Below are 25,747 nucleotides of genomic sequence, written 5' to 3'. Positions count from 1 at the left end.
AAAAATTAACTTGACATTTTATTTTTGTAAAACCGATTACAAGACGCAGCACTATATTGAAAAGCACAGAATAAAAAGTGAAACGACTTTCTTTGCTTACACCGGGGCGATTTACACCTGCAGGGCCGAGCACATCCACCCAGTGTACCTGCAGAACGTGTCCCCGCACATTGCCTCCTATACCGCTGCCACTGATCGCTGACATCAGATTAAGTGCAATCATTACTGAACTGGGTCTAAAAACTAATGATAAAATGTTTCCGTGCGAACGCTATACTAATCAGATCTCCACTGTACAAGAACACGCTGAGACTCCGCGGTCGCCACCTCCGTCCTCAGTGTAATGCTGGGACTGTCCTTATACAGAGGGGACGTTTCCGCTAATATCCGTTGTGCCTCCACGTGAAGTGTAATAATTGCATATTTCAATATTTCATTTATAACAAACCAAAGTTTACTCCATACTCACGACAGGTCCAAATAGGTGAGATACACCGGAAACTAAGAGGAGATCCTGTGCGGACAGACAGAACATCCAATGGCTGCAGACATAAAAGCCTTAATAAGATACAATGAATGTAAGGGTTAAGACCACTCATACTGATTTTAATGAATGAGGTGTACAAAAAAAAAATAAAAAAATTACATGGTGGTGCCTCAGGCCCCTGACCGATTCTTGTATCGTCCAGCCTTTGTGTCTATAACATTTACAATAAAACCTTCCGGGGTCTCTGGCTGCTCTACTGGGGCCGATCCATAAAGGCTGGTGCTCGTGTACCAGTCTTCATGAAAGCTCCCTGATGCGAGCTGCCCCTTTACCTGTCATCCCCCATCTGAGTGGGAGAAGATTTCTGCTGCAATTTATCACAGTGCATCTGGCACAGCCATCATTTCCCCGATTCTAGAGCACCTGTCGCCACTCCTAGCGCCCCCCACACTGGTTGTCAGGTTCTCATCTTGTGGTTCTACTTTTTCTCATGGATCTCTTACTGTCAGTGTCCTTTCCGCTTCGACATTTACTGGATCTTCACATTTTTACTACGGGATATACATTTTTACTGTGGGATATAACTATGGAGCAAGCCGTCAGCACATTTCTTTGGTATGTCGGCATGTTTGTTTTTTAGCTTCTATCCATGGGCCCCGTTACGTCCAGCCTGCATTATACATGTACGCCTTACCACGGTTGGTACTTGTACACTATCAGCCGCCGGTATAGTTACAGCGGACGGTCAGTGATTGTGCTGTGCTGCAGGTTGTAAATGGCCCCAGGTATCGTTGTAACAAAATATAACTGAACACATAGGAAGCGGAGCTCGTACAGTCACCGACAGAAAGAAAAGAGCATCCTGACTACGATAAAGAGAATATGGGAAGAGGAGGGAAAGCAAGACTCTGCCTCGGTACAATTCACATTGGTAGAAATTACATTGCGGCAGCAAAATTACAATAAAGCAATGGTAACAAAAGTATATCTGAGGCTGACCACAATGGAAAAAAAAAAAACAAAAAAAACACAACATCACTACACATCAAAATGTACATCCTTTTCTGCCCATTACTACAAAATACCGTCCGGCCGCGCCGGCGTCTTCTAATGTCACCGCCGGGTCCTGCGCCAAATGTTTTCCTACAGAAGAGGAAGGAAGCGAATAAGTGAGACTGCAACAAACACCTGTATCTTCTACTTCAAAGTAAGTATACAGTGGTGTGAGAGTGTTTGCCCCATTCCTGATTTCCTATTCTTTTGCGTGTTTGTCACTTTAATGTTCAAATTTGTTTGGTGATCTCAAACATTACACAAAGAAAACACAAAATGCAGTTTATAAATGAAGGTCTTTATTATTAAATAAAAAAGAAATCCAAACCTACAGGACCACGAGGCAAAAAGTGACTGATTGCCGGTTATCGCAAACGCTTGATTGCAGCTGTTGCTGCTAAGGGCGGCCCAACCAGTTCTTAGGTTTACGGGGCAATCACTTTTACACACAGGGCCCTGTAGGTTTGGATTTCTTTTTCCTTTAATAATAAAGACCTACATTCATTATAAACTGTATTTTGTGATTACTTGTGTTCCCTTTGTCTAATATTTACATTTGTTTGGTGATCTGAAAATATGACAAAGTGTGACAAATATGGAAAATCGGAAATCAGGGAGGGGCAAACACTTTCACGTGTGCATACACACACACACCACTAGATACATCTTATTTGGAGAATGACTGAACAAGAGCAAAGCAAATCGGATTAAAAAAAAAAACAAAACAATACACGTCATCGTCAGAGTCCTCTAGAGTAGCAGCCTCGGGCCTAGAACGCCTTTAATTTACAGGATTTTTAAAGGTAAACATTAGCACACCAAAAAAAAAAAAAAAAAGACTTTACAATTAGTCTGAAGTGCAGCTATCATTTTATATTGGTATTTAATATGGTGAAAATCACCGAATTACGACCTGGAAAACTGTGCAGTCTATCCTACTGGGGTATTTTTAGGAATATTGCACTATGCTCGTATTGCCTATAGAGCACAACTGTTAGGCAAATCTTAATCTGAAAAGATTCCCCTCCCAGGGGTGACCCTACAGGACGGTCCTGCGCACACTGTTATAGACTCCTGATGCAGATCTGTACATCGCCTGTGGAACGCGTTGAGGCGATGCAGCTCCGGGGCTGGGGTCTATTACACCCCGACAATTAGACTGCTCGGACAGCGATGTAAGTGTGCACAGGACCGTCCTGTAAGGTCACACATGGGCAATTAATGCTGGCATTTAGGTCTCTGTATAACTGGATCCAAAGAATAACCTGGAGTGGAATTTCTTTAGATTAGGATTTGCCTAACAGTTGTGCTCTATAGGCAATGAAGGCATAATGCAATATTCCTAAAAATACAGAGGGGTTAGGTCAAGAATATTAAATTCTTCTTATCAAATTATTACAATATCAATAGCGCCAACATATTCCGCAGCACTTGTACAGACAAAGACATTAGAGCATAACATAACTCCGATACAGGAGCAATGAGGTTCCCGCTGCTCACAAGCTACAGCGATGCGGAAATAGGGGGGACACGAATGATAAAAAGTGCATCAGATGGAGAGGAATGTGATCCTGGCTACTGCATCCAGGACGGATCAGAGGGGAGAGAATAGTGAGTAAGAAGGATCTGTTGAGAGTTGCAATAGTCCAGATGAGAACGAGTAAGAGCCACAGTCAGATTTTCCAGAATCAAAGGTGAGAAAAAGTTAAATTCAAGAGATATTTCTGAGGCGTATGTGACACGAGGGAGTGAGTAATCAGATGTGGGGGTGAGGGAAAGCTCGGAATCAAGTATGACCCAGAGACAGCGGGTATGTTGCTGGGGAGTAATAGTGGAACCACACACGGAGATGGCAATGTCAGGCACAGGCAGGTTAGTGGAGGAGAAAACACAAGTTCAGTTTTTGACAGATTAAATTTCAGATAGAGGGAGGACATGATGTGAGAGTCAAACAGTTACTGGTATTATGAAATCATGCAGGGGTGATGTCAGGAGATGATGTGCATAACTGGGTCATCAGCATAGAGATGGTACTGAAAACCAAATCACTAATTATTTGACCAATAGGGGCAGTGTACAAAGAGAAGAGGAGGGGGCCTAGGACTAAGCCCTGAGGAACCCCAACAGTAAGGGGAAAATGAGAAGAGGAACCAGTGGTCAGAGAGGTAGGAGGAAAACCAGGAAAATTAGCATGGAGTAGTGACCATTTGATCTAGCTGTTAGTAGATCATTAGAGACTTTAGTGAGGGCAGTTTCAGTAGAGTGTAAAGAGTAGAAACCACTGGTCCAGGGATGATTGTTAATAATGGGTGCATGCTGACGTGTTTAAATGAGGGAAATATACCAGATGAGAGACGTTAAATATTTTAGTTAGGGGAGTGGTGACAGCCGAAAAAGAGAGACTGAAGGAGATGTGCAGGAATAGGGTCAATGCTGCAGGTAGTAAGCCGAGAAGATGCAATGATGGAATAAACAGGACACGACACAAGGGTGTTATTACCCCGTACTGTATCTACACTAGGCCCCGGGTGTGTGTATTAGGACTACAGTATATAAACTGCATGGAGCACGGTGAATTTGTAAATTAAGTTTTATTGAGTAATAATAAAGTTATATTTTATTGTATTAGTCCACCTCAGTCAGTGAATGAATGTTATATGGTGTGTGTGTGTATATATAATGTCCTGCACAACAGAGGGGGTATGGGTCCCTGGACTCCCACTAATAGCTCAGAAGACTGTTAAAAGTGCTCAGCTCCGAGCAGTACGGGCTCAACACTAAATGTTACGGCCAAACAGCGGTGCGACCACTTCTGCTTGCTTCAAGCACATCCTAAGAAATATTTTGAGCAGTCAGTTGAGGTCTCAGGACCTGGATCACTGCCAATCTGCAGGTTTACAAACCCCAACAGAATATTTTCCTTTGCAGGCTTTTTTTTTTTTTTTTTTTAAGAATACGAATGATAACACCAAACCTTTTTCTCCACTCATGGTTAGTGGTTGGGTGAAGCCATTTATTGTCAAACTACTGTGTTTTCTCTTTTTAACTCATAATGACAACTCAAAACATCAAAATGTTTTGGTGATAATGTGCTGCATTCATCTTTCCTTCAACTTTGACCAAGTTTCCTGTGTCTTTGTAGCTCACACATCCCCAACATATCAGCGATCCACCCCCATGCTTTACAGTAGGAATGGTTCCTTTCATCATAGGCCTTATTGACCTATCTCCAAATGTAATGTTTATTGTCTCATCACTCCAAATTACCTTGTTTCAGAAGCTTTGAGGCTTGTCTCTGTGCTGATTTGCGTATTGTAGGTGAGATACTTTGTGGCATTTGCGCAGTAATAGCTTTCTTCTGGCGACTCGATCATGCAGCCCATTTTTCTTTAAGTGCCTCCTTATTGTGCACGTTGAAACAGCCACGCCGCTAGTTTTCAGAGAGTCCAGTATTTCAGCTGTTCTTATTTGTGGGTTTTTCTTTGCATCCTGAACAATTTTCCTGGCAGCTGTGGACAATCACAGTTTGAACGCTGTTGTCTGGCATTATCAATTCCTTGGATATCTTTTTGTATCCCTTTCCTGTTTTATACAGTTCAACTACCTTTTCCCGTGGATCCGCTGACAATTCTTTTGCTTTCTCCATGACTCACAATCCAGAACCACTAACTTCACCCAACCACTAATCATGAGTGGAGAAAAAGTTTTGGTGTTATCATTTATATTCTTTGAAAAAAATGCCAAGAAAGCCAAAATTGCTGGGGGTATGAAAACTTTTCAGCCTGTGTGTGTATTATATAGATACAGCCAAAAAAAGCTTGTATTTCTTTGTGCAGGCAGGGACTAATCAGAACAGTGTATCTCCATGGTAACAGACCACTTCATCATGTGATCCTGCAGCCATACCCTTATTCTTTCCATAAAATTTCTGATAAACAATTACAGGAGTAGCACCCACCCCTAACAAAAGAAGTCCACTGGAAGTCCGGTTGTGGAAAAGAATCCCAACACATGTGGGAACTCCTTTCCTCCGACAGGCAGATTTGAGGATCTGTAGATGGCAGGATACAAATCACTTACCAGTTCAAGAAGAATCATTCCCACCGCTGCCATCTATTGATCAGAGTCGTCATCCTCATCATTCTTATCATAGTCCTCCTCCTGGGAGCATTCTTCTTTTGAGGGTTTCAGCTGCAAAAGAGAACAGTCAGAAGCGCGCTCATCCCGCCCCGCAATCACCCGGTCATTATTAGGCTACTTTTACACTTTCTCAAATAACAAGGCCTATGTAAAGCTTCCTATAATATATACTACAATCCAGAAAAAAGAGGAAGTATAAATAACACTGTAGAAGGACATGCAGTTAGCTAAAAACAGCGTTTATTAAGTCAAATAAAATACATACTCATTGTATGGATCACAAAAGGTATACATAAATACAGTGTGCACAATGGAACCACCAACAAAGGTATCACATGGACAAAAGTGCAGGGAAAATGTTACTATCATATGATTTTATTCTGGTGCACTGAATTATTATCTGCAAAACAATACTGACAATATATAATGTATAGTTACACCAATGCACCCCCCTTGAATATGTAAATATTAAACAAAATCCCCAATAACATCATTTATCATGTAGTATAGGATGATTATAAAAGGAGGAACTGCCAAGTAACATGTGCAAATAGTAAACCACCAGCTAAATCTTCCCAAACTAGCTAGTGCATGGCAGAACTAGAGAAGGCTGACAATGTATAAGAATTATATATCTATCTTCATTCAAAAGTGCTAAGTGCAAACTGCAATAAGATAAAGATATTATATAGCCTAGTGGCAGTGCATAGAAGACAAGTCGCAAAATCAGAAAGTCTCCTACCATGGAAAAGACATATCGCTATGTGGAAAAGTGCAAAAGCACAGCTGAAACAGTTAAATATACATGGCAGCTCAATGTGAATACCTGACCTGTGGGTGGCAACCGTTCCCCGACGCGCGTTTCGCATGAGCTTCTTCTTCTATTGAAGAAGGTTTTGGAGCGGGGACACCAATGAGGCTGTGGCGCCAGCCGGAGTGGGCCAATGCTATAAGCCCTGAGATGGGAAGAGGTGGTGTCCCAGGAGTATGGTCACGGCAGGCAGCCATTGTCTTGGAGCCCACTGCTGGGAGAGCAATCTGTAGAGTGTGGACTCCACTCCTGCACTGTAGACTTTTTTTTTTTTAAATGAAGCCCACCGACTCTTTAAATGTAATGATTTTGAAATGTGGAAAAGGGAGAATCCATTTTTCCCCCTTTAATTTGGTGTTCATACGAGTATCACCATAGCGAGCACCAGCTGCCACGACTAACCACTGGCAACCTGTGATCATGTCGAGGGATAGAAATGGGCAGGATATTGCAGGTTATTTGCTTCTGTCAATGATTGATCTGTTAAATGCGCCTTTCAGGAGTTGGCTCCGGTCACTGCTGCCGCTGGACGCAGATGCTGGCTGTGTAGCCCTCCTGGCACCTGCCTTGTGTGGTGGGTTGAGCCGATTTACTCTATACATCCCGACCGGCTCTGATGTAATCGTACATCAGCCGAGCTGTTCACGCTTTCCCCATCCTTATCCTGAGACTAATCACCTGGTCATTACTACATTATAGAGGGAGGAAGCCATGTTGTGCAAATTATCCCCTGTCCTTTCTGGAAGGCAATTGGAATGGGCTTTAGCTGCAATACCAGACATGGCCTGTGGGCAAGCGAGGCGCTGGAACACAAAACAAAACCCTAAGCTGCAATGCCACATGAGCGTTTTAGGAATTGGGGCTTTCTTCTGATAGCTGGGAAAAGTGAGCGGGGTGATTACTTAACAGGACAGAGGGCAACAATCAGTGTATTAAATCCAGAACGTATAGGGGCTGGAGCTTCTAGTATCATTGCAGCCCCTTACCTCAGGACTGGGCACCGGCACGTGCTTGGTAATACTCTTTGGTCTTCCTCTTGGACGCTTTGGGCCTAAGGGCACTACAGGACTTTGATGCAAAACTATCTTCTTTGGACGCCCTCGATTCCTCTTTTCTTTTGTCCCAGTTGAAATAATTAACTGAAAAAGAAAGCGGAAATGGGCGAGAACCTGTCAGACTGAGCGATTTATGGAATTGTGGAAAACACCTGCAGCCGAGAGGAGGTGCAAGGTCTTATGGGAAATGTCTCCAGAAAAAAAAAAAGCAGGAGTCACGTGATCTGTCAGACAGACCGGGCAATAAAGCGAAGGTGAGGGCGGCCCCGACCACGGGTGCAGGGACCGGCACCTTCATATAGGCTTGACAAGTTTCAACCTTTCAGTGATTGGGAGAAAAAGGATGATAGTGGGGGTAACCCCCTTAAATCCGCACACTCGGGGCACACCTCACCTTTTTGGCTTTAGTAACTTTGTTCAAACTTCCCTTTGGTCGCCCCCTTTCTCGTTTTGGGGTTTCGACTTCGTTTGTAACTGGCACTTTTCGTGGTCTCCCCCGGCCTGCCTTCTGGACTCCAGAACTTCCTTTCTGTGAGGAATATGATGAGGGCGCAGTATTAGGAAAGTAAGCGCGCAGATATTGGGGGCTGCGTGTGTCAGACTTATGGCACGGAGTTCACCATACCTTGGACGGCTTCTTGTTTTTGCTTCCCTTCGGCCTTCCCCTTGATCTCTTTGGGGTATTTTCACCACTGGGGATTACCTGACATTATTACACAGATCTACAGTAAATGGTTCGTGTTCTAACACAAGATCAGGACTGAAACGTTGGAAGATCCTGAAGTTCTAGTAGCATGATCTCCTGTCGAACCACATGTTGCCTTACATTCACTCACCTTCTTGCTTCCCTTCGGTCTCCCTCGGCCTCGATGTGGGATTATCACTCCATTTTCTTGCTGGGGATCACTATCTTTTTTCGGAGAAGATGTTGGCGATTTTCCCTCACGGACTGAGTACACCTATGAAGGAACCAGAGGCATCACTAGGACCACAAACACCAGGAGAGCAGCAATGTTACTGGTCAACATCCAGTTCAATGTCAGCTACAAGCCGATGTTCTCCAAAGAAAAATCACCGACTTCTGTAATAAAGGTTGGCCATATAGAGGTGACGGCTGGGGAAAGTGTGAGGATCTCACCCTGGTGACTGATGAAGTGAAGGTCTTGTTCTTGCTCCCCTTCGGCCGCCCCCGTCCTCTAGGTGCCATTTCGGAGTCGCTGGAGTATTTTCCCGGCATGTTCTCTTTGTTCTGTGGGGTTTCTGTCAGGCTTTCCTTCTTTGACGGAGATTGATGGGGGGATTTCGGCACGTTCTCGCGGTTGTGCAGTGTTTCGGGGCTTTGTGACAAGCAGAGCTGAGTGTCCTGATTTTCTCCATCTCCTGACTTAGAGAAGAATAGAAAAGGATAATAAGAAACAACACAAAGAGATAACAGACTTTCATGAACAAGTCAAAATTTGACACTGAGATCACATCAATTAAAGGGTTGTTCTTTTTCATTAAAAGTTAATCTCTGGCTGCAGAATGCTATAAAGAAACAAACCTTGCTATACTCACCTTCCCTGGGTCCACCAGAGTCTCAGTGCTGCACCCGGTGTCCGGCTTTGGCACAGACATCATGTCGACAGCCACTCAGTGAACTCCGCACGGTGTTACCATATAGGATTTCCCCATACAGCTCACTGATTGGCTGCATACTATCTATGTGAGATGTCGGCACCGCAGTCAGGCACCGGGGGCAGCAGCAGAGACTTGTTGGTGGACCTGGGGAAGTTGAGTACAACATGCTTTGCTTTCATTTAAAAAAAAAAAAAATTGCATTGATGGATGAATTCTAATTGAAAGGGAACAACCCCTTGTAGTGTCAAATAAACGGCATTACTTTGCATGTGAGGTGTATACCGTACCTCTGCTAGATCGTTTCCAGAGACGGCAAACAGTTTCCGGCTCTTCAGCTTTTGCGGCGTTGACCTCTTCCGCTTAGAGCTCGTGCTCAGTCTGCGAGCGCTCATAATGACCTGCAGAGAGATGACATTATATAGGGGGGCTGGATCAGGGCTGTGGAGTCGGAGTCAGAGTCGGTGTCATGGCTTACCGACTCCACAGCCCTGGTATGAGGGAGTCGTGGATTCGGTGTCATGGAAATTGAGGAGTCGGAGGCAGGGCTGTGGAGTCGGAGTCGTGGAGTCGGAGTCGGTGCTCATTTTGGTGGAGTCGGAGTCGGTATAAAATGGACCGACTCCGACTCCTAAAATATATAATAAATTGGGTACAGTAATTCAATGCAGGATGTGCTGAATATTTTTTCATAGGAGTTTGGGAAAGTTATGAAATGTCCTATAAATGGCTGTTCTATTCCTGATCTAAGGCTACATTCACACACAGCGTTTTTCCTGTGTTTTTTGAGGATACGTTTTCAGCTGCAAAAGCTGATCATCTTTTTAAAAAACCGCATCACCTGAAAGGTTTTTGAGCTCATAGATAATGTTTTCAATATCAAAAGCAGATTAGAAATCTGCTCTATCCATCCATTTATCCATATCTGTCTATCCATATCGTATCTGTACCAAAAAGAATGAAAACCGGGTAGTACACCAATATATATTCTGTTCTATCTAAATATCTTGATTATTGGATCATAAAAATGATTAAATGTCTGAGGTTCACATTGTACTACAATAAATTTTTCACTTAAATATAAGCAATATGTGTGGGAGTCGGAGTCGTGGAGTCGGAGTTGGAGTCGGTGTAAGGGAAATTGAGGAGTCGGAGTCGCAGGTGTGGCTTACCGACTCCACAGCCCTGGTCAGAGGTTTGGCTTACTGACTCCACAGCCCTGGTATGAGAGAGTCTTGCATTCGGTGTCATGGAAATTGTGGAGTCGGAGGTTTGGCTTACAGACTCCACAGCCCTGGTATGAGGGAGTCGTGGAGTCAGCGTCATGAAAATTGAGAAGTTGGAGTCGGAGGTTTGGCTTACCGACTCCACAGCCTTGGGAGGGTGGAATACAGAAAGCAAGACCACCGGACATTGTACAGTCAGGGATATGGCCGCACATGTTCAGAAAATGCTACAACGCACTAGATGTTTCCATTATTACAAATTTCTACCCTGCTTGCTGTCAGTGACTAGAAAACATTCTTGTCTCTGCAGATGGTGAAAACAAGTCTAGATTAGGTGGAAGGGAGAAGGCACTGACAGCAAGTGGTCATCCTGAGAACAATGAGTTGAAAGATAACTTTTACAAAGTGGTAGAACTTTCTATTAAACATTGTGAAAACATCAGATTATCTGTGGTTACGGATACTGGAGAATGGTCATGAACTGATAACCCTGCCCCCGAGGTGCGAGGCATCGCGAGCCTTATTTTACAGCATTGCCGGGAAGGCTTGGCCCATGAAGTCATCTCTTCTATATCATTCCACGCACGTGATCATATAACACTATTACTTGCTTAATCCTCCCGTCACTGACAACCGCAGCACCAGCGCTCTGCACATGGACACTTATCACACTGCTTAATGTGGATAATTAAAAAAAAAAAAAAAAAAAACCTCCTACAAGCAACAAAACGTAGTGCAGTCCAGATGGATGAGTCAATTCATATAATCAGGGTGAGAAGGATTCTTCAGCTGATTACAGAGAGGATCTGCAAAGCAGAATGCACCTACTCAGTGCTGCAGAGCTGTCACTCAGGAAGCCTCAGAGCTGCGATCTGCACAATGCTGGCCAGCTGTGCCCGCCTCGTCCTGACTCCCCCTGCAGCAGCTGCACAGCCGATGCCAGAGGGAGGGCACCAGGCACGACTCCAGACCCCAGAGTCACTGCTCCAAATTATGGGGCAATGCTACCAACAGAGGCATAGGAACAGTAACGGGATGTACCGTGCAAAGTGACACCTTTAACCCCTTAAAGACCAGGCCAGATTTTGGAAACTTAACTTTTTTTTTTTACATATAACAAACTAAACGGATTGTAGAAGAAACTCAAATGCCCGTAGGCAGACTGGGCATATAATAATATCTTTCACAGGTTTGACTGGCAAAACATAGGAACTTAAAAACACTAGCGCAGACATCAACTAGCATGACAAAAGATGTAGCCGTCAAGGTGTCCTATTAATATTCTCATGAAAAGACCATCATTCGATGGTCAAAACAAAACCCCCTAACCTATAGATCCAAGACCCCATTCTGTTCCTAATTCTAAGTTAAACATAATTGTCCCAGATTATTATTGCGATCCTGTGACATATACAATGCTGTAGGGGGAAATGGTTCAACCATATTCTTTTTATCCTCAAATGAGCAGCAACACTTCAGAAGGAATGCACCTGCTCGTGTTTCCTCATTACCTAGGCATCCCGTTGTTCCCCCTCCATGAAATGTATCATCTGTGCTGTCAATTCTGTGATGGGGGGTTATTTGGTTCTAGCCAATATTTAAGAAGCAGTTTTTTGCCAGTATATGCAGCAGCCGTTTGGGAGGGCCTCCTCTTTACCTATTACTCCAATAACACAATAAGGCCAGAGAAGGTGACGGGGTGCACCCTGAACCCCACATGACCCCAATCTTATTTGATACCAGTCCCCAGAATGAAACTGGTGCAGGGCCAGAGGTCGCATATGAGGTCTGAGATGGGAAGGTGACACTTAGGACACGCCGTTAATCTATTTGATGATGGATTTTCTTTAGGTATATGCATGATTGTATACAGAGTTTCTCTCCACATTTCATTTATAACGCATTTCCTAAATCAGGGTTCCCCAACAGGTCATGTTTTCAGGATTTCCCTTGCATTGTACAGGTGATGCAATTATCACCTGAGCAATACTCAGGGAATCCTGAAAACATGACCTGTTGGTGGGCCTTGAGGACTGGAGTTGGGGAACCCTGCTCTAAATAAACTCCAACCTGATCTAATCTTACCGGGAATCTCCATATCGTCCAACTGCTGCTTTCAATATTGAAATAAAATGTGCGGGTGCACCCCCAATAGACTAGACCTCATTACAGGGGAAAGAGCTGATATTGGGGGGCACCCATGGGAGAGAACATGACGACATCCAACTCATTTTGGGAAACATCAAAAGTAACGTCTTTCACGTTGGCCACAATGAAGAGTTTGATGTGTTCCTACCAGGGCTGTGGAGTCGGAGTCGTGGAGTCGGAGTCGGTGCTCATTTTGGTGGAGTCGGAGTCGGTATAAAATGGACCGACTCCTAAAATATATAATAAATTGGGTACAGTAATTCAATGCAGGATGTGCTGAATATTTTTTCATAGGAGTTTGGGAAAGTTATGAAATGTCCTATAAATGGCTGTTATATTCCTGATCTAAGGCTACATTCACACACAGCGTTTTTCCTGTGTTTTTTGAGGATACGTTTTTCAGCTGCAAAAGCTGATCATCTTTTTAAAAAACTGCATCACCTGAAAGGTTTTTGAGCTCATAGATAATGTTTTCAATAGCAAAAGCAGATTAGAAATCTGCTCTATCTATCCATTTATCCATATCTGTCTATCCATATCGTATCTGTACCAAAAAGAATGAAAACCGGGTAGTACACCAATATATATTCTGTTCTTTCTAAATATCTTGATTATTGGATCATAAAAATGATTAAATGTCTGAGGTTCACATTGTACTACAATAAATTTTTCACTTAAATATAAGCAATATATGTGTGGGAGTCGGAGTCGGAGTCGTGGAGTCGGTGTAAGGGAAATTGAGGAGTCGGAGTCGCAGGTTTGGCTTACCGACTCCACAGCCCTGGTTCCTACTGAAAGCAGTGCTGGGGAGCAGGTTCTCTCTCCAGACACCCTATACCCGTCAGCCGCCTCAGATCAGTTAGGTGGAGAAGATGAGAGATGCCATCGACCACCGCCTGGTGCCAATTTAAAGAGACTTTATCTTCCCTTCCCAAACCGCAAAGAATGAAAAAAAATATACATATATTTTTATCTAAATAAGGAAGTGACAAAGGGGGCCTGGTTTTTTTTTTTTTTTTTTTTTTTTAATTTTGAGCGCTATGATAGGATCTATCAGTGATCAAAAGGAAACAATAGGAAAAATCCCCTATTGTTGACGGGTAGCGGTCGGCAGATCTCTGAGGGCACATTGCACATGTGCCCGCCATTTTCTTCTAGGAAGAGGACGCGGGGCCCGGGGATAGCAAAGGTATCTGGGGGGCTCAGGGGACCCCATTTCTCTCTTCTCTAATATGCTAGATCAGAACAGAGGAGAGAGAAATCCATTGTAAATCAAACTTTTATTTTGTGATCACCGTTATTAAGTGAACAACGGAGATCACGTGACCGGGGGCTGTAAAAAAAACAAAAACAAACAGCCCTGATTATGTTGCCCAAGGCCTCCGCTATCCCCGGTAGCAGAGACCCCGGAGATTTTCCGACGCTGGGGGCACTGTACACTTATTTATCAGCGCCACTAAAAAGAGGCACTGAGGAATAAGTACCTTTAACCCCTTTCTGCCAGCTGACGGAATAGTACATCAGCTGGCAGTACGAGGTGGGCTCCGGTGGTGAGCCCACCTCAAAGCCGCGACATGTCAGCTGTTTTCAACAGCTGACATGTGCCCGCAATAGGTGTGAGCGGAATTGCGTTCCGCCCACGTCTATTAACTCGTTAAATGCCTCTGTCAAACACTGACAGCGGCATTTAACAAGCGCTCCTGGCCACCAGGACGGAAATACGCACATCGCTGACCCCCATCACGTGATCAGGGGTCAGCGATGCATTGCCAAACAGAGGTCTCCTGGAAACCTCTATGGTTGTTGATGATGGATTGCTATGAGCGCAACCCTGTGGTCGGCGCAGCAGAGCTGATCCGACTAGTGGATGCTTCTAGCCTCCCATGGAGGTTATTGAAGCATGCCAAAAGTAAAAAAAAAAAAAAAAAAAGGTTTAAAAATATAACAAAAAATATAAAAGTTCAAGTCACCCCCCTTTCGCCCCAATCAAAATTGGGGAAAAAAAAAAAAAAAAAAATCAAACCTGCACATATTTGGTATCGCCCGATCAATAAAAAAATAATCATAATAAAATAATGATCGCTAAACGGCGTAGCGAGAAAAGAATTAAAACGCCAGAATTACTTTTTTTGGTTGCCGCGACATTGCATTAAAATGCAATAACGGGTGATCAAAAGATTTTATCTGCACAAAAGTGGTATCATTAAAAGCGTCAGCTCGGTGCGTAAAAAATAAGCCCTCACCCAACCCGAGATCACAAAAAAATGAAGACGCCACGGGTCTCAAAAAAAAAAAAAAAAAGGATTTTTTTTTTTTTAAATAAACTTTGGATTTTTTTCACCACTTAGATAAAAAAGAACCTAGACATGCTTGGTGTCTATGGACTCGTAATGACCTGGAGAATCATAATGGCAGGTCAGTTTTAGAATTTAGTGAACCTAGCAAAAAAAACAAACAAAAAACAAGTGTGGGATTGCACTTTTTTTTTTGCAATTTCACCGCACTTCGAATTTTTTTCCCCCGTTTTCTGTTACACAACCAATGGAGTCGTTTTGGATTTTGTGATTTCTTATTCGGCAATTTCACGCTCTCTTTTTCACAGGTTTAGTGACAAAAAAACAAAACAACCAATCACAATAATAAAATACAATATAGCGATGGCCCTGATGGGAATAAGCTTAACCGCGGCTACAAAAGTCATAGAACAAAAATGAGCATCAAAGTGGGCACTGACGGGGGTTACTGAAAGGGTTAAATGACTTTGGGCCATTGATCTCCCACCACCATTTCATATATAGTGATGGCCGCATCACGTTCAGGTCACTCATTTAACCTCTGAAAAGCACCAGTTACATATTCAAATCTGTGAAAATTGGCTATTTGCCGGCTGTGATGCCCAGGACTAGAGTTGAGCGAAACGGGTCGAAAAAAATTCAAAAGTCGCCGACTTTTGGCAAAGTCGGGTTTCATGAAACGAAACCCGACCCTAGGATGTCGGCCACGAGGTCGGCGACTTACGCGCCAAAGTCGCGTTTCAAAAGTTTGTTTTGCACTCTTTTTCAGCCAATCAGGATCCACGGACACTGTGGGCAACGTGATGACCTAGGCACGGGTCACCACCATCTTTCAGAAGGGCATGCAAGTGATTGGCTTGCTTTGGTGGGTGTCACAGGGGGTATAAAAGGGCGTGCACGCCGACCGCCATCTTACTTCTGCCGATCTTAGTATAGGGAGAGGTTGCTGCTGATTCTGTAGGGAGAGCGTTAGGCAGGGAAGAAGACAAAAAAACTGCTTCTGCTGCTAGCGATTTGGCCTGCACAACACACAAGTCACTGTGTGTGCAGTGCAAGGGGAGGCTATATTGTGGTGTATCAGTGGTGTTGGTTGTTGGGCTGCCTTCTAAGGCTTCCTGACACGCTGGCATTGCTGTTTACCCACTGCTCCGCAAACTGCTTTTTTTAAAAGCAATCCAATCTCCCTTATCCTCTAGTCACTTTTGTCACAGCTGTGCCATCGAGCGTGTCACATAGCGCTCAGATATCAGTGGGCCTCACACAATCCACAAGTGTCCAGTGTCCAAAAGTGTACGCAAAGATTCAAAATCTCCATTATCCTCTCGTCACTTTGGTCACAGGCAGCTGTGCCATCGAGCGTGTCACATAGCGCTCAGATATCAGTGGGCCTCACACAATCCACAAGTGTCCAGTGTCCAAAAGTGTACGCAGAGATTCAAAACCTCCATTATCCTCTCGTCAATTTGGTCACAGGCAGCTGTGCCATCGAGCGTGTCACATAGCGCTCAGATATCAGTGGGCCTCACACAATCTACAAGTGTCCAGTGTCCAAAAGTGTACGCAGAGATTCAAAATCTCCATTATCCTCTCGTCACTTTGGTCACAGGCAGCTGTGCCATCGAGCGTGTCACATAGCGCTCAGATATCAGTGGGCCTCACACAATCCAAAAGTGTCCACTGTCCACAAGTGTGTGCAGAAATTCTAAATCTCCCCTGTCCTATAGACACCTTGTACCTTGTTTTACATTACTATATAGTTTGTTGGATTTTGTCTACATTTCTACCAAAAATGAGGAAAGCTGGTGGAAGAGGCCGTGGAATTGGGCGGGGGTTGGCAGCTGGTAATGATGGTGTTGGTGGTGGATCTGATGGTAGTGGCAAGAGCAAAATAGGACCGAATGCAGGAGGTGCTGACCCTGCGTCATCGTCTGGCTACGTAAGGCCTCGAACGCTTAGTTTTCTAGGAGTTGGCAAACCGCTTTTAAAGGCAGAGCATCAGGAAAAAGTTTTTTGTCTTACATTGCTGACTCAGCCTCCAGCTCTATCGCCTCCTCTTCTTCAGTTGTAAAAAGTAAAAGCACTGAGTCGTCATTGGAGGCTCATGTTCATGAACCACACCTTTCCTTGTGTCCTTCACCCCAACCAAGATTGAAGGATGACGCAGGCCATACTACTGATTACTCCATGGAGCTGTTTTCACATACCATGCCTGGATTATCAAGTCAAATGGTGAATTACCCAGGCCAAGATGAATCTGACATGGAGTGCACTGATGCACAGCCGCTGATGGATGATTCTGCTGGTACATTCACTCAGAGCACTACATTGTCCTCGCAGTGTACAGAGCCAGATTTTGACCCTGATGAGACTCAGGTTCCCCTTCCCGCACACTATACCACCATACACGGTGACACAGAGAAAGGTGCACATGACATAGAAGAGGAGGTGATGGATAACCCAGTTGTTGACCCAGATTGGCATCCATTGGGGGAAGAGGGTGCTGCTTCCAATAGCTCAGATGAGGAGCATCCACAGCAGACATCGACATCGCAACAGCTGTTATCTGGCAGGCCCGGAGCACTCCAAAGACAGGTTCCAAACATCAAAAGAGTTGCTGGACAGCTTGTCCAGAGGGTCTAAAGATCACAGCGTGCTAGGCCGCAAAATGTCTGCCAAAGTAGGAAGAGTGCAGTGTGGCACTTTTTTGAACAAAATCCTCATGATCAGGCCAAGGTTATCTGTAAGAAGTGCGCAAAGACCTTTAGCCGAGGGAAAAATCTGAAAAATTTGAATACCAGTTGCATGCTTAGACATTTAACCAGCATGCACTTGCAAGCGTGGACACAACACCAAACCTCAAGTGCCACATGTGCAACTGATCACAACGAAGGTAGTCAGCAACGCTACATTGTTTCCCCCACTGTAAGCCCACCGGTTAGCACAGCAGCAAATGTTGAGGTGTCGTTGCAAGGCCACAGCAGTCAGGGAATCCCACTGTTATATCAACGAAAGACTGATTCTAGGCCATCAGAAAGAACACCAACTCCATCACCATCATCAACCCTCTCTGTCCGCCCTGTCCACCGCTACTTCCACCATATGCAGCTCTCAAGTCCAGCTCACTCTCCCAGACACTATGAGTAGGTCAAGAAAGTACTCAGTCTCTCATCCGCGTACACTGGGTTTGAACGCCCACATTGCCAAACTAATCTCGTTTGAGATGATGCCCTTTCGGTTGGTGGAAAGCACAGCTTTCCGCGAACTCATGGCCTATGCAGTACCACGCTATGACCTACCCAGTCGCCACTTCTCTCGCAAAGCCATCCCAGCCCTCCACCATCATGTGAAAGACCGCATTGTCCATGCACTCAAGCAGTCAGTGAGCAGAAAGGTGCACCTCACAACTGATGCATGGTCCAGTCGGCATGGCCAGGGCCGTTACGTGTCCATCACTGCGCACTGGGTTAATGTGGTGGATGCAGGGTCCACAGGGGACAGCGGTGGTGGGACAGTGCTGCCTAGCCCACGGTATAGGAAACAGTTGGCTGTAGGTGTTCGACCCTCCTCCTCCTCCTCCTCCTCCTCCAGAAGCGAAAGCTCGTCCACAGAGCGCAGTCGTACGAGCACTCCATCTGCAGCTGCCACTGTTGCACACGATGTGTCCCCCTATCGAGCAGCTAGTGGAAAGCGTCAGCAGGCTGTGTTGCAGATGATGTGTTTGGGCGACAGACACACCGCCGAGGTGCTGGCCGAGTACTTGAAGCGACAAACTGAGTCATGGCTGGGCAGTGTACATCTTGAGGCAGGCAAGGTAGTTAGTGATAACGGCCGTAATTTTGTGGCAGCCATAGCCCTTTCAAAACTCAGCCACATACCTTGCTTGGCTCACACCTTGAACCTGGTGGTGCAGTGCTTCCTCAAAAATTATCCGGAGTTAACAGCCCTGCTCCAGAAGGTGCGAAGACTGTGCGCGCACATCCGCCGGTCGCCTGTACACTCCGTTCGTATGCAGAAGCTGCAGCGATTGCTCCACCTTCCCAACCACCGCCTCATTATCGACATTGCAACAAGGTGGAACTCCACCCTGCACATGGTGGAGCGGCTGTGCGAGCAGAGGCAGGCCATAATGCATTTGTGGGAGGATACACGGCCAGGCACTTTGAGAGCAGACATGGAGTTGACAGGCGTGCAGTGGTCGAAGCTGAAAGACCTTTGTAAAGTCCTTCAGTGTTTTGAGGAATGCACACGGCTGGTAAGCGCAGACGACGCCATCCTAAGCATGAGCATCCCACTTATGCGTCTGCTCATGCAAACTTTGACACACCTTAAGGAGCAGGCGTCTGCAGCCAATGTTGATGAGGAGGAAGAGGAGGAGGGAATCCTTGATGACATTCAGCCATTGTCTGCTCAGGGACCTCTCCTGGACGAAGTGGAGGAAGAAGAGGAGGAGGAGGAGGAGGATGATTACTTAGGGGAGGAGGATGCATCTCGTGGGGCAAGTGAAAATGTTGGCGTGGCAAGGTCTGGTACAGGGTTTGTGCGTGACTGGAGGAATGTGGATTTGCCAGAAAGTGCTCCTCCACCCAGCACTCGCAGTGCATCATTGACACCGGGAACATTGGCCCACATGTCAGATTATGCCTTGCGGATCCTAAAAAGGGACCCCCGCATTGCCAAAATGATGAACGATGACGACTACTGGTTGGCCAGCATCCTGGATCCACGCTATAAAGGCAAATTACAAAACATCATGCCACAGGAGAACCTTGACCTAATATTGGCTAATAAACAAGCAACTCTGGTAAATCGGTTGCTTGAGGCATTCCCAGCACACAGCAGCGGTGATGGTTATCACACGAGCCGTACGGGCCGGGGGCAGCTTGGCAGAGGTGTTCGTGGTGCACACAGCAGAAGTGGCGTTGGAGACAGGGGTTTCATGACAATGTTGTGGACTGATTTTTCAAATACCGCTCACACAACTGGTAATACTGCATCGATGGAAAGTGACAGGAGACAGCAGTTGTCAACTATGGTTACAAACTACTTTTCCTCCCATATCGATGTTCTCCCACACAGGTCATTCCCCTTTGACTATTGGGCCGCTAAACTGGACACCTGGCCTGAATTGGCCCAATATGCCTTACAGGAGCTCGCTTGCCCAGCTGCAAGTGTGCTATCGGAAAGAGTCTTCAGTGCAGCTGGATCAATCCTGACAGAAAAAAGGACCCGTCTGTCAACCCAAAATGTGGATGATCTAACCTTCATTAAAATGAACCATGCATGGGTTTCCAAGGATTTTGTCCCACCTTCCCCTGATGACACATAGGGTGACAGAAAAATGGCTTGCTTTGGTCCACCTCTTCCTGGTACTTCACCTATTTCGCCTTTTGCATCAGCTGAATGTCCAACATCAACATATGCCACTTTCTAAAACACCCTAACTGTGCTGCCTCCCCCCCCCCATGGCCGGGGTCACCACCTACCGCACGACACCGTGCGAGTGCCGTTGCCCTGGACAGGTGGGTAGGCCGACTCTTGGGCGCGGGCACTGGCACAGGGTCCCTCATAGTGCAATCAAGTGTGTCTGACGGCGGTGGTGCACACCCGCCGTCAGACACACCGCTGTACTATGAGGGGCCCAGTGCCAGTACCGACGCCCACGAGTGGGCCCCCCTTGCTTGGGCAGGGCCCCAGCATTTGCAATCTTTACCTCTCCCTGCTCCTCCGCTGTGTAATCTGGGCCGTCAAATCCATACTGTGCCTGACACCGTCTGAGCCTGCCTCCTGAGACATATATTTTGAATGTGTACGCTATCCATACATGTTATCCGGGGATACGGTACCCTTTCTAACCTTTGTGCAATCACGTGCAATCCATACTGGGCCTAACACCGTCTGAGCCTGCCTCCTGAGACATATATTTTGAATGTGTACGCTATCCATACATGTTATCCAGGGATACGGTACCCTTTCTAACCTTTGTGCAATGACGTGCAATCCATACTGGGCCTAACACCGTCTGAGCCTGCCTCATGCTGTATAGACATATACAGTGGGGAAAAAAAGTATTTAGTCAGTCAGCAATAGTGCAAGTTTCACCACTTAAAAAGATGAGAGGCGTCTGTAATTTACATCATAGGTAGACCTCAACTATGGGAGACAAACTGAGAAAAAAAAATCCAGAAAATCACATTGTCTGTTTTTTTTTCATTTTATTTGCATATTATGGTGGAAAATAAGTATTTGGTCAGAAACAAAATTTCATCTCAATACTTTGTGATATATCCTTTGTTGGCAATGACAGAGGTCAAACGTTTTCTGTAAGTCTTCACAAGGTTGCCACACACTGTTGTTGGTATGTTGGCCCATTCCTCCCTGCAGATCTCCTCTAGAGCAGTGATGTTTTTGGCTTTTCGCTTGGCAACACAGACTTTCAACTCCCTCCAAAGGTTTTCTATAGGGTTGAGATCTGGAGACTGGCTAGGCCACTCCAGGACCTTGAAATGCTTCTTACGAAGCCACTCCTTCGTTGCCCTGGTGGTGTGCTTTGGATCATTGTCATGTTGAAAGACCCAGCCACGTTTCATCTTCAATGCCCTTGCTGATGGAAGGAGGTTTGCATTCAAAATCTCACGATACATGGCCCCATTCATTCTTTCATGTACCCGGATCAGTCGTCCTGGCCCCTTTGCAAAGAAACAGCCCCAAAGCATGATGTTTCCACCACCATGCTTTACAGTACATATGGTGTTTGATGGATGCAACTCAGTATTCTTTTTCCTCCTAACACGACAAGTTGTGTTTCTACCAAACAGTTCCAGTTTGGTTTCATCAGACCATAGGATATTCTCCCAAAACTCTTCTGGATCATCCAAATGCTCTCTAGCAAACTTCAGACGGGCCCGGACATGTACAGGCTTAAGCAGTGGGACACGTCTGGCACTGCAGGATCTGAGTCCATGGTGGCGTAGTGTGTTACTTATGGTAGGCCTTGTTACATTGGTCCCAGCTCTCTACAGTTCATTCACTAGGTCCCCCCGCGTGGTTCTGGGATTTTTGCTCACTGTTCTTGTGATCATTCTGACCCCACGGGGTGGGATTTTGCGTGGAGCACCAGATCGAGGGAGATTATCAGTGGTCTTGTATGTCTTCCATTTTCTAATTATTGCTCCCACAGTTGATTTCTTCACTCCAAGCTGGTTGGCTATTGCAGATTCAGTCTTCCCAGCCTGGTGCAGGGCTACAATTTTGTTTCTGATGTCCTTTGACAGCTCTTTGGTCTTCACCATAGTGGAGTTTGGAGTCAGACTGTTTGAGGGTGTGCACAGGTGTCTTTTTATACTGATAACAAGTTTAAACAGGTGCCATTACTACAGGTAATGAGTGGAGGAAAGAGGAGACTCTTAAAGAAGAAGTTACAGGTCTGTGAGAGCCAGAAATCTTGATTGCTTGTTTCTGACCAAATACTTATTTTCCACCATAATATGCAAATAAAATGAAAAAAAAACCAGACAATGTGATTTTCTGGATTTTTTTTTTCTCAGTTTGTCTCCCATAGTTGAGGTCTACCTATGATGTAAATTACAGACGCCTCTCATCTTTTTAAGTGGTGGAACTTGCACTATTGCTGACTGACTAAATACTTTTTTTCCCCACTGTATTTTGAATGTGTACGCTATCCATACATGTTATCCGGGGATACGGTACCCTTTCTAACCTTTGTGCAATGACGTGCAATCCATACTGGGCCTAACACCGTCTGAGCCTGCCTCATGCTGTATAGACATATATTTTGAATGTGTACGCTATCCATACATGTTATCCAGGGATACGGTACCCTTTCTAACCTTTGTGCAATCACGTACAATCCATACTGGGCCTAACACCGTCTGAGCCTGCCTCATGCTGTATAGACATATATTTTGAATGTGTACGCTATCCATACATGTTATCCAGGGATACGGTACCCTTTCTAACCTTTGTGCAATCACGTGCAATCCATACTGGGCGTGAGAACGGCTGGCGAGCTGTTAAGCAAGCTACAGCACCTGTCCAGACAAGTACAGGGATTCCCTAGCGAGGAGACTTATTTGATTGTTTTCAATGTTGGGACAGCAATTTTTGGGGAGCACTATACTCTGGAGAATGATAGATGGGGCCCACCATACACTGGAACATTCCAAAGGTGGACATCAGACACTGGAGCAGCATTTACAGGGCCCATTATACACTAGAGCATTAGAAATGGGGCCCATTATGTTTGGAGCATTATTTGGGCCCATAAGACAGTGGAGCTTCATCCATGGGGACCAACATATACTGTAGCATTATGTGGAGCTCATCATATACTGTTTCAAACATTATATGGGACCAATGATTCTGTATGGAGAAATAGATGGGCCTCGTCATGAGATGTAAAAAGTGAGGTATTTTTCATTGTACTATACCGCTATTTATCTGCCGTATCGGAGCATGATGAGTTGTGGTATGTGTTAAAGGGGCGCTCTTTCGCCCAGGGCACCTGAAAACCTGCAGCCAGCCCTCCCCCCCCCACAACTTTAGCCAAATAACACCCATTTTTCAGTGCGTAACTTATATTATGAAGTTAATTAAGGTTGACAAGCTTAAGTAAGAAGAATTGATGCTTTTGGCATTCAAATGGGCACTGTTTGTGTGTTTCCTGTCCTCCTCTCACTGCCGACTTTTATTCCCCATTGACTTACATTGGGTTTCGGGACGACCCCGACTTTTCCCTATAATCGGACGATCTTGCTCGACCCGACTTTTGGAAAAGTCGGGTTTCACGAAACGAAACGCGACCCTAAAAAACCAAAAGTCGCTCAACTCTACCCAGGACCCATTCGGGCCAGGTTGGAGTGACCTGAAATTGATGTGGGCCATCAAGAATGGCACCAATAGAGATTACATATTACATTTGCTAATTGTTTTGGGCGACCTAAAGATAGATATATAGATTCTACACACAGACCCCTTATGTCACATCCGGCGGACTGGAGAGATGAAGCACTGGAGAGGCAGTGTTAATGTTCATTAGCCATTCCATCTTGGGTGTACTAGTATACAGATATCCCCTCCAGGAGGGTGACTGATGGTCCTGGGTCACCTCTTGGCGTTCAGGGGGCTCGTGGTTTATCGCTGACTTACATGACAAGTCAGGGCGTGACGAGATGGGAGGCAGCACTGACCACGACTATAGTATGAAACCCACAGGAGATAACCGGCGTCGGGTGGACCACCAGCAGCCCCCGATCACTGCGACATATACTGCTCTATGAGGGGGATGTGTCAGAAAGGAGCCCCTTAGTGACCACCACAAAATCGCATATTTCTGCTCACTAATGGGGTCAGTGCCTGAAACTTCAGAAACCACGTACAGAAAGACACAATGAAGATCGTACAGAGCAGATCACCGAGACTGAACTGCTTGATATCTGTAGGGCGCCTGGCAGAGTGTGCCAGCTGTGTCCCCAGCCAAGAAGGCGCCCCCCCCATACCTGTGCGCCACAGCCAGGAAGACCGATCTCCCCCACCCTCTCAGCCACACACCAATTAGACTGCCCCACCCCCCCTCTCGGGCACACGGGACGGCCACCGCCCCCCCTCTCGGCCACACGCCACGGCTACCGCCCCCACCCCTCTCGGCTACACGCCATCGCCCTCCTCTCAGCCTCACGCCACGGCCAGGGAGACTGCGCCACTCCCCCTCACGCCACGGCCAGGGAGACTGCGCCGCCCCCCCCTCACGCCACGGCCAGGGAGACTGCGCCGCCCCCCCCCCTCACGCCACGGCCAGGGAGACTGCGCCGCCCCCCCCCCCTCACGCCACGGCCAGGGAGACTGCGCCGCCCCCACGCCACGGCCAGGGAGACTGCGCCGCCCCCACGCCACGGCCAGGGAGACTGCGCCGCCCCCACGCCACGGCCAGGGAGACTGCGCCGCCCCCACGCCACGGCCAGGGAGACTGCGCCGCCCCCCATGCCACGGCCAGGGAGACTGCGCCGCCCCCCATGCCACGGCCAGGGAGACTGCGCCCCCCACGCGCGCCTCGGCTTCCCTCTCATGTAGCAGAGTACATACACTATACCATCACGTGGCTACTGACACGAGAGAATAGACGATGATCAGGACGCGGCTCCCTGAGGACCACCTCACCTCTGAGCCCAGCTGATCCCGCACATCACCCCCATATTCGGCCTCGGGGGGGGGGGTGAGATAGTAGCGCTCGTTCACATCAGGCAGATACCAGGGGGTTTTATTAAACGCTGAACCCTTTCCTCGCCATGCACAGAGGGCTGCCCACGTGTAGGGGGCGCTGCGGCTGTACACAGCATGGCTTCCTCGGATTTCCCTCCCACTTGTTTCCCCACGTGGATTTCTCTGCACAAGTCACAACTACAATCACTGTGCACGTTTTCAGGTGTAAAGTCTCTCGTGGATTGTATCGCGGATCCGCAGCAAAAATCTGCAACTATCCAGGAGGCCTCGAGGCGGATGTGCTGCGGATTTCAGCGCTGAACAGAAAGGATGAAATCTGAGGGGAAAAGCCCCGGACACAACCGACAGCGGCGGAGGCCCTGCGGAGAGGACCGGGGCGCCGCGGACAAATCTGCCCAGAAACCCGCAGAAGTTTGCGCTCATCGTGCAGCCGATCATCACAAACTTTACAGCCACTCAATCTGCATGTCAGGCGACCGTCAACCGCAACCCGACCAGCCCACTATTCACACTGTGCGCCGCTCTGCACTCACTGTCGCAGGAGCCGCCACTCGGAGGAGCCTCAGCCAGCGCCGGGATGTGCCGGACCGTTTCTCAGAGCTGCGCACAAAGCTTCTGTCCTCCGCCCGCCTCGTCCTGTCTCCGCCTCGTCACTTCCTCCCTGCGGCACCCGTGAGAAA

The 25,747-nt window shown here is 46.5% G+C and overlaps 1 protein-coding gene across 1 annotated transcript; it reads right to left on the bottom strand.

Moving 5' to 3' along the window:
• Nucleotides 1–25,737, bottom strand: LOC141073864 (uncharacterized). Its single transcript, XM_073561370.1, has 9 exons — nucleotides 25,601–25,737; nucleotides 9,454–9,564; nucleotides 8,685–8,930; nucleotides 8,383–8,505; nucleotides 8,172–8,249; nucleotides 7,941–8,075; nucleotides 7,478–7,630; nucleotides 5,621–5,731; nucleotides 1–1,630 (listed from the first exon to the last, which is right to left on the bottom strand). Exons 2-8 carry the CDS (start codon nucleotides 9,556–9,558, stop codon nucleotides 5,654–5,656), a joined length of 918 nt encoding a protein of 305 aa, XP_073417471.1. The 5' UTR covers nucleotides 9,559–9,564; nucleotides 25,601–25,737; the 3' UTR covers nucleotides 1–1,630; nucleotides 5,621–5,653.
• Between the last annotated feature and the right edge of the window lie 10 nt (nucleotides 25,738–25,747).

Source organism: Dendrobates tinctorius, unplaced genomic scaffold, assembly GCF_039654945.1.
Source record: "Dendrobates tinctorius isolate UK_male_01 unplaced genomic scaffold, ASM3965494v1 ptg000315l, whole genome shotgun sequence".
Classification (NCBI taxonomy): domain Eukaryota; kingdom Metazoa; phylum Chordata; class Amphibia; order Anura; family Dendrobatidae; genus Dendrobates; species Dendrobates tinctorius.
This window is presented reverse-complemented; position numbering and strand designations above follow the sequence as displayed.

Bases quoted from the DNA above. Each gene is read 5' to 3' on its own strand.
- LOC141073864 (XM_073561370.1), bottom strand. From the start codon at position 9,558: ATGAGCGCTCGCAGACTGAGCACGAGCTCTAAGCGGAAGAGGTCAACG. The intron at 8,506-8,684 runs GTGAGATCCTCA...GTTCCTTCATAG, and splicing joins TCACTTCATCAGTCACCAGG to GTGTACTCAGTCCGTGAGGG. The intron at 8,076-8,171 runs GTATGGTGAACT...TATTCCTCACAG, and splicing joins AAAACAAGAAGCCGTCCAAG to AAAGGAAGTTCTGGAGTCCA.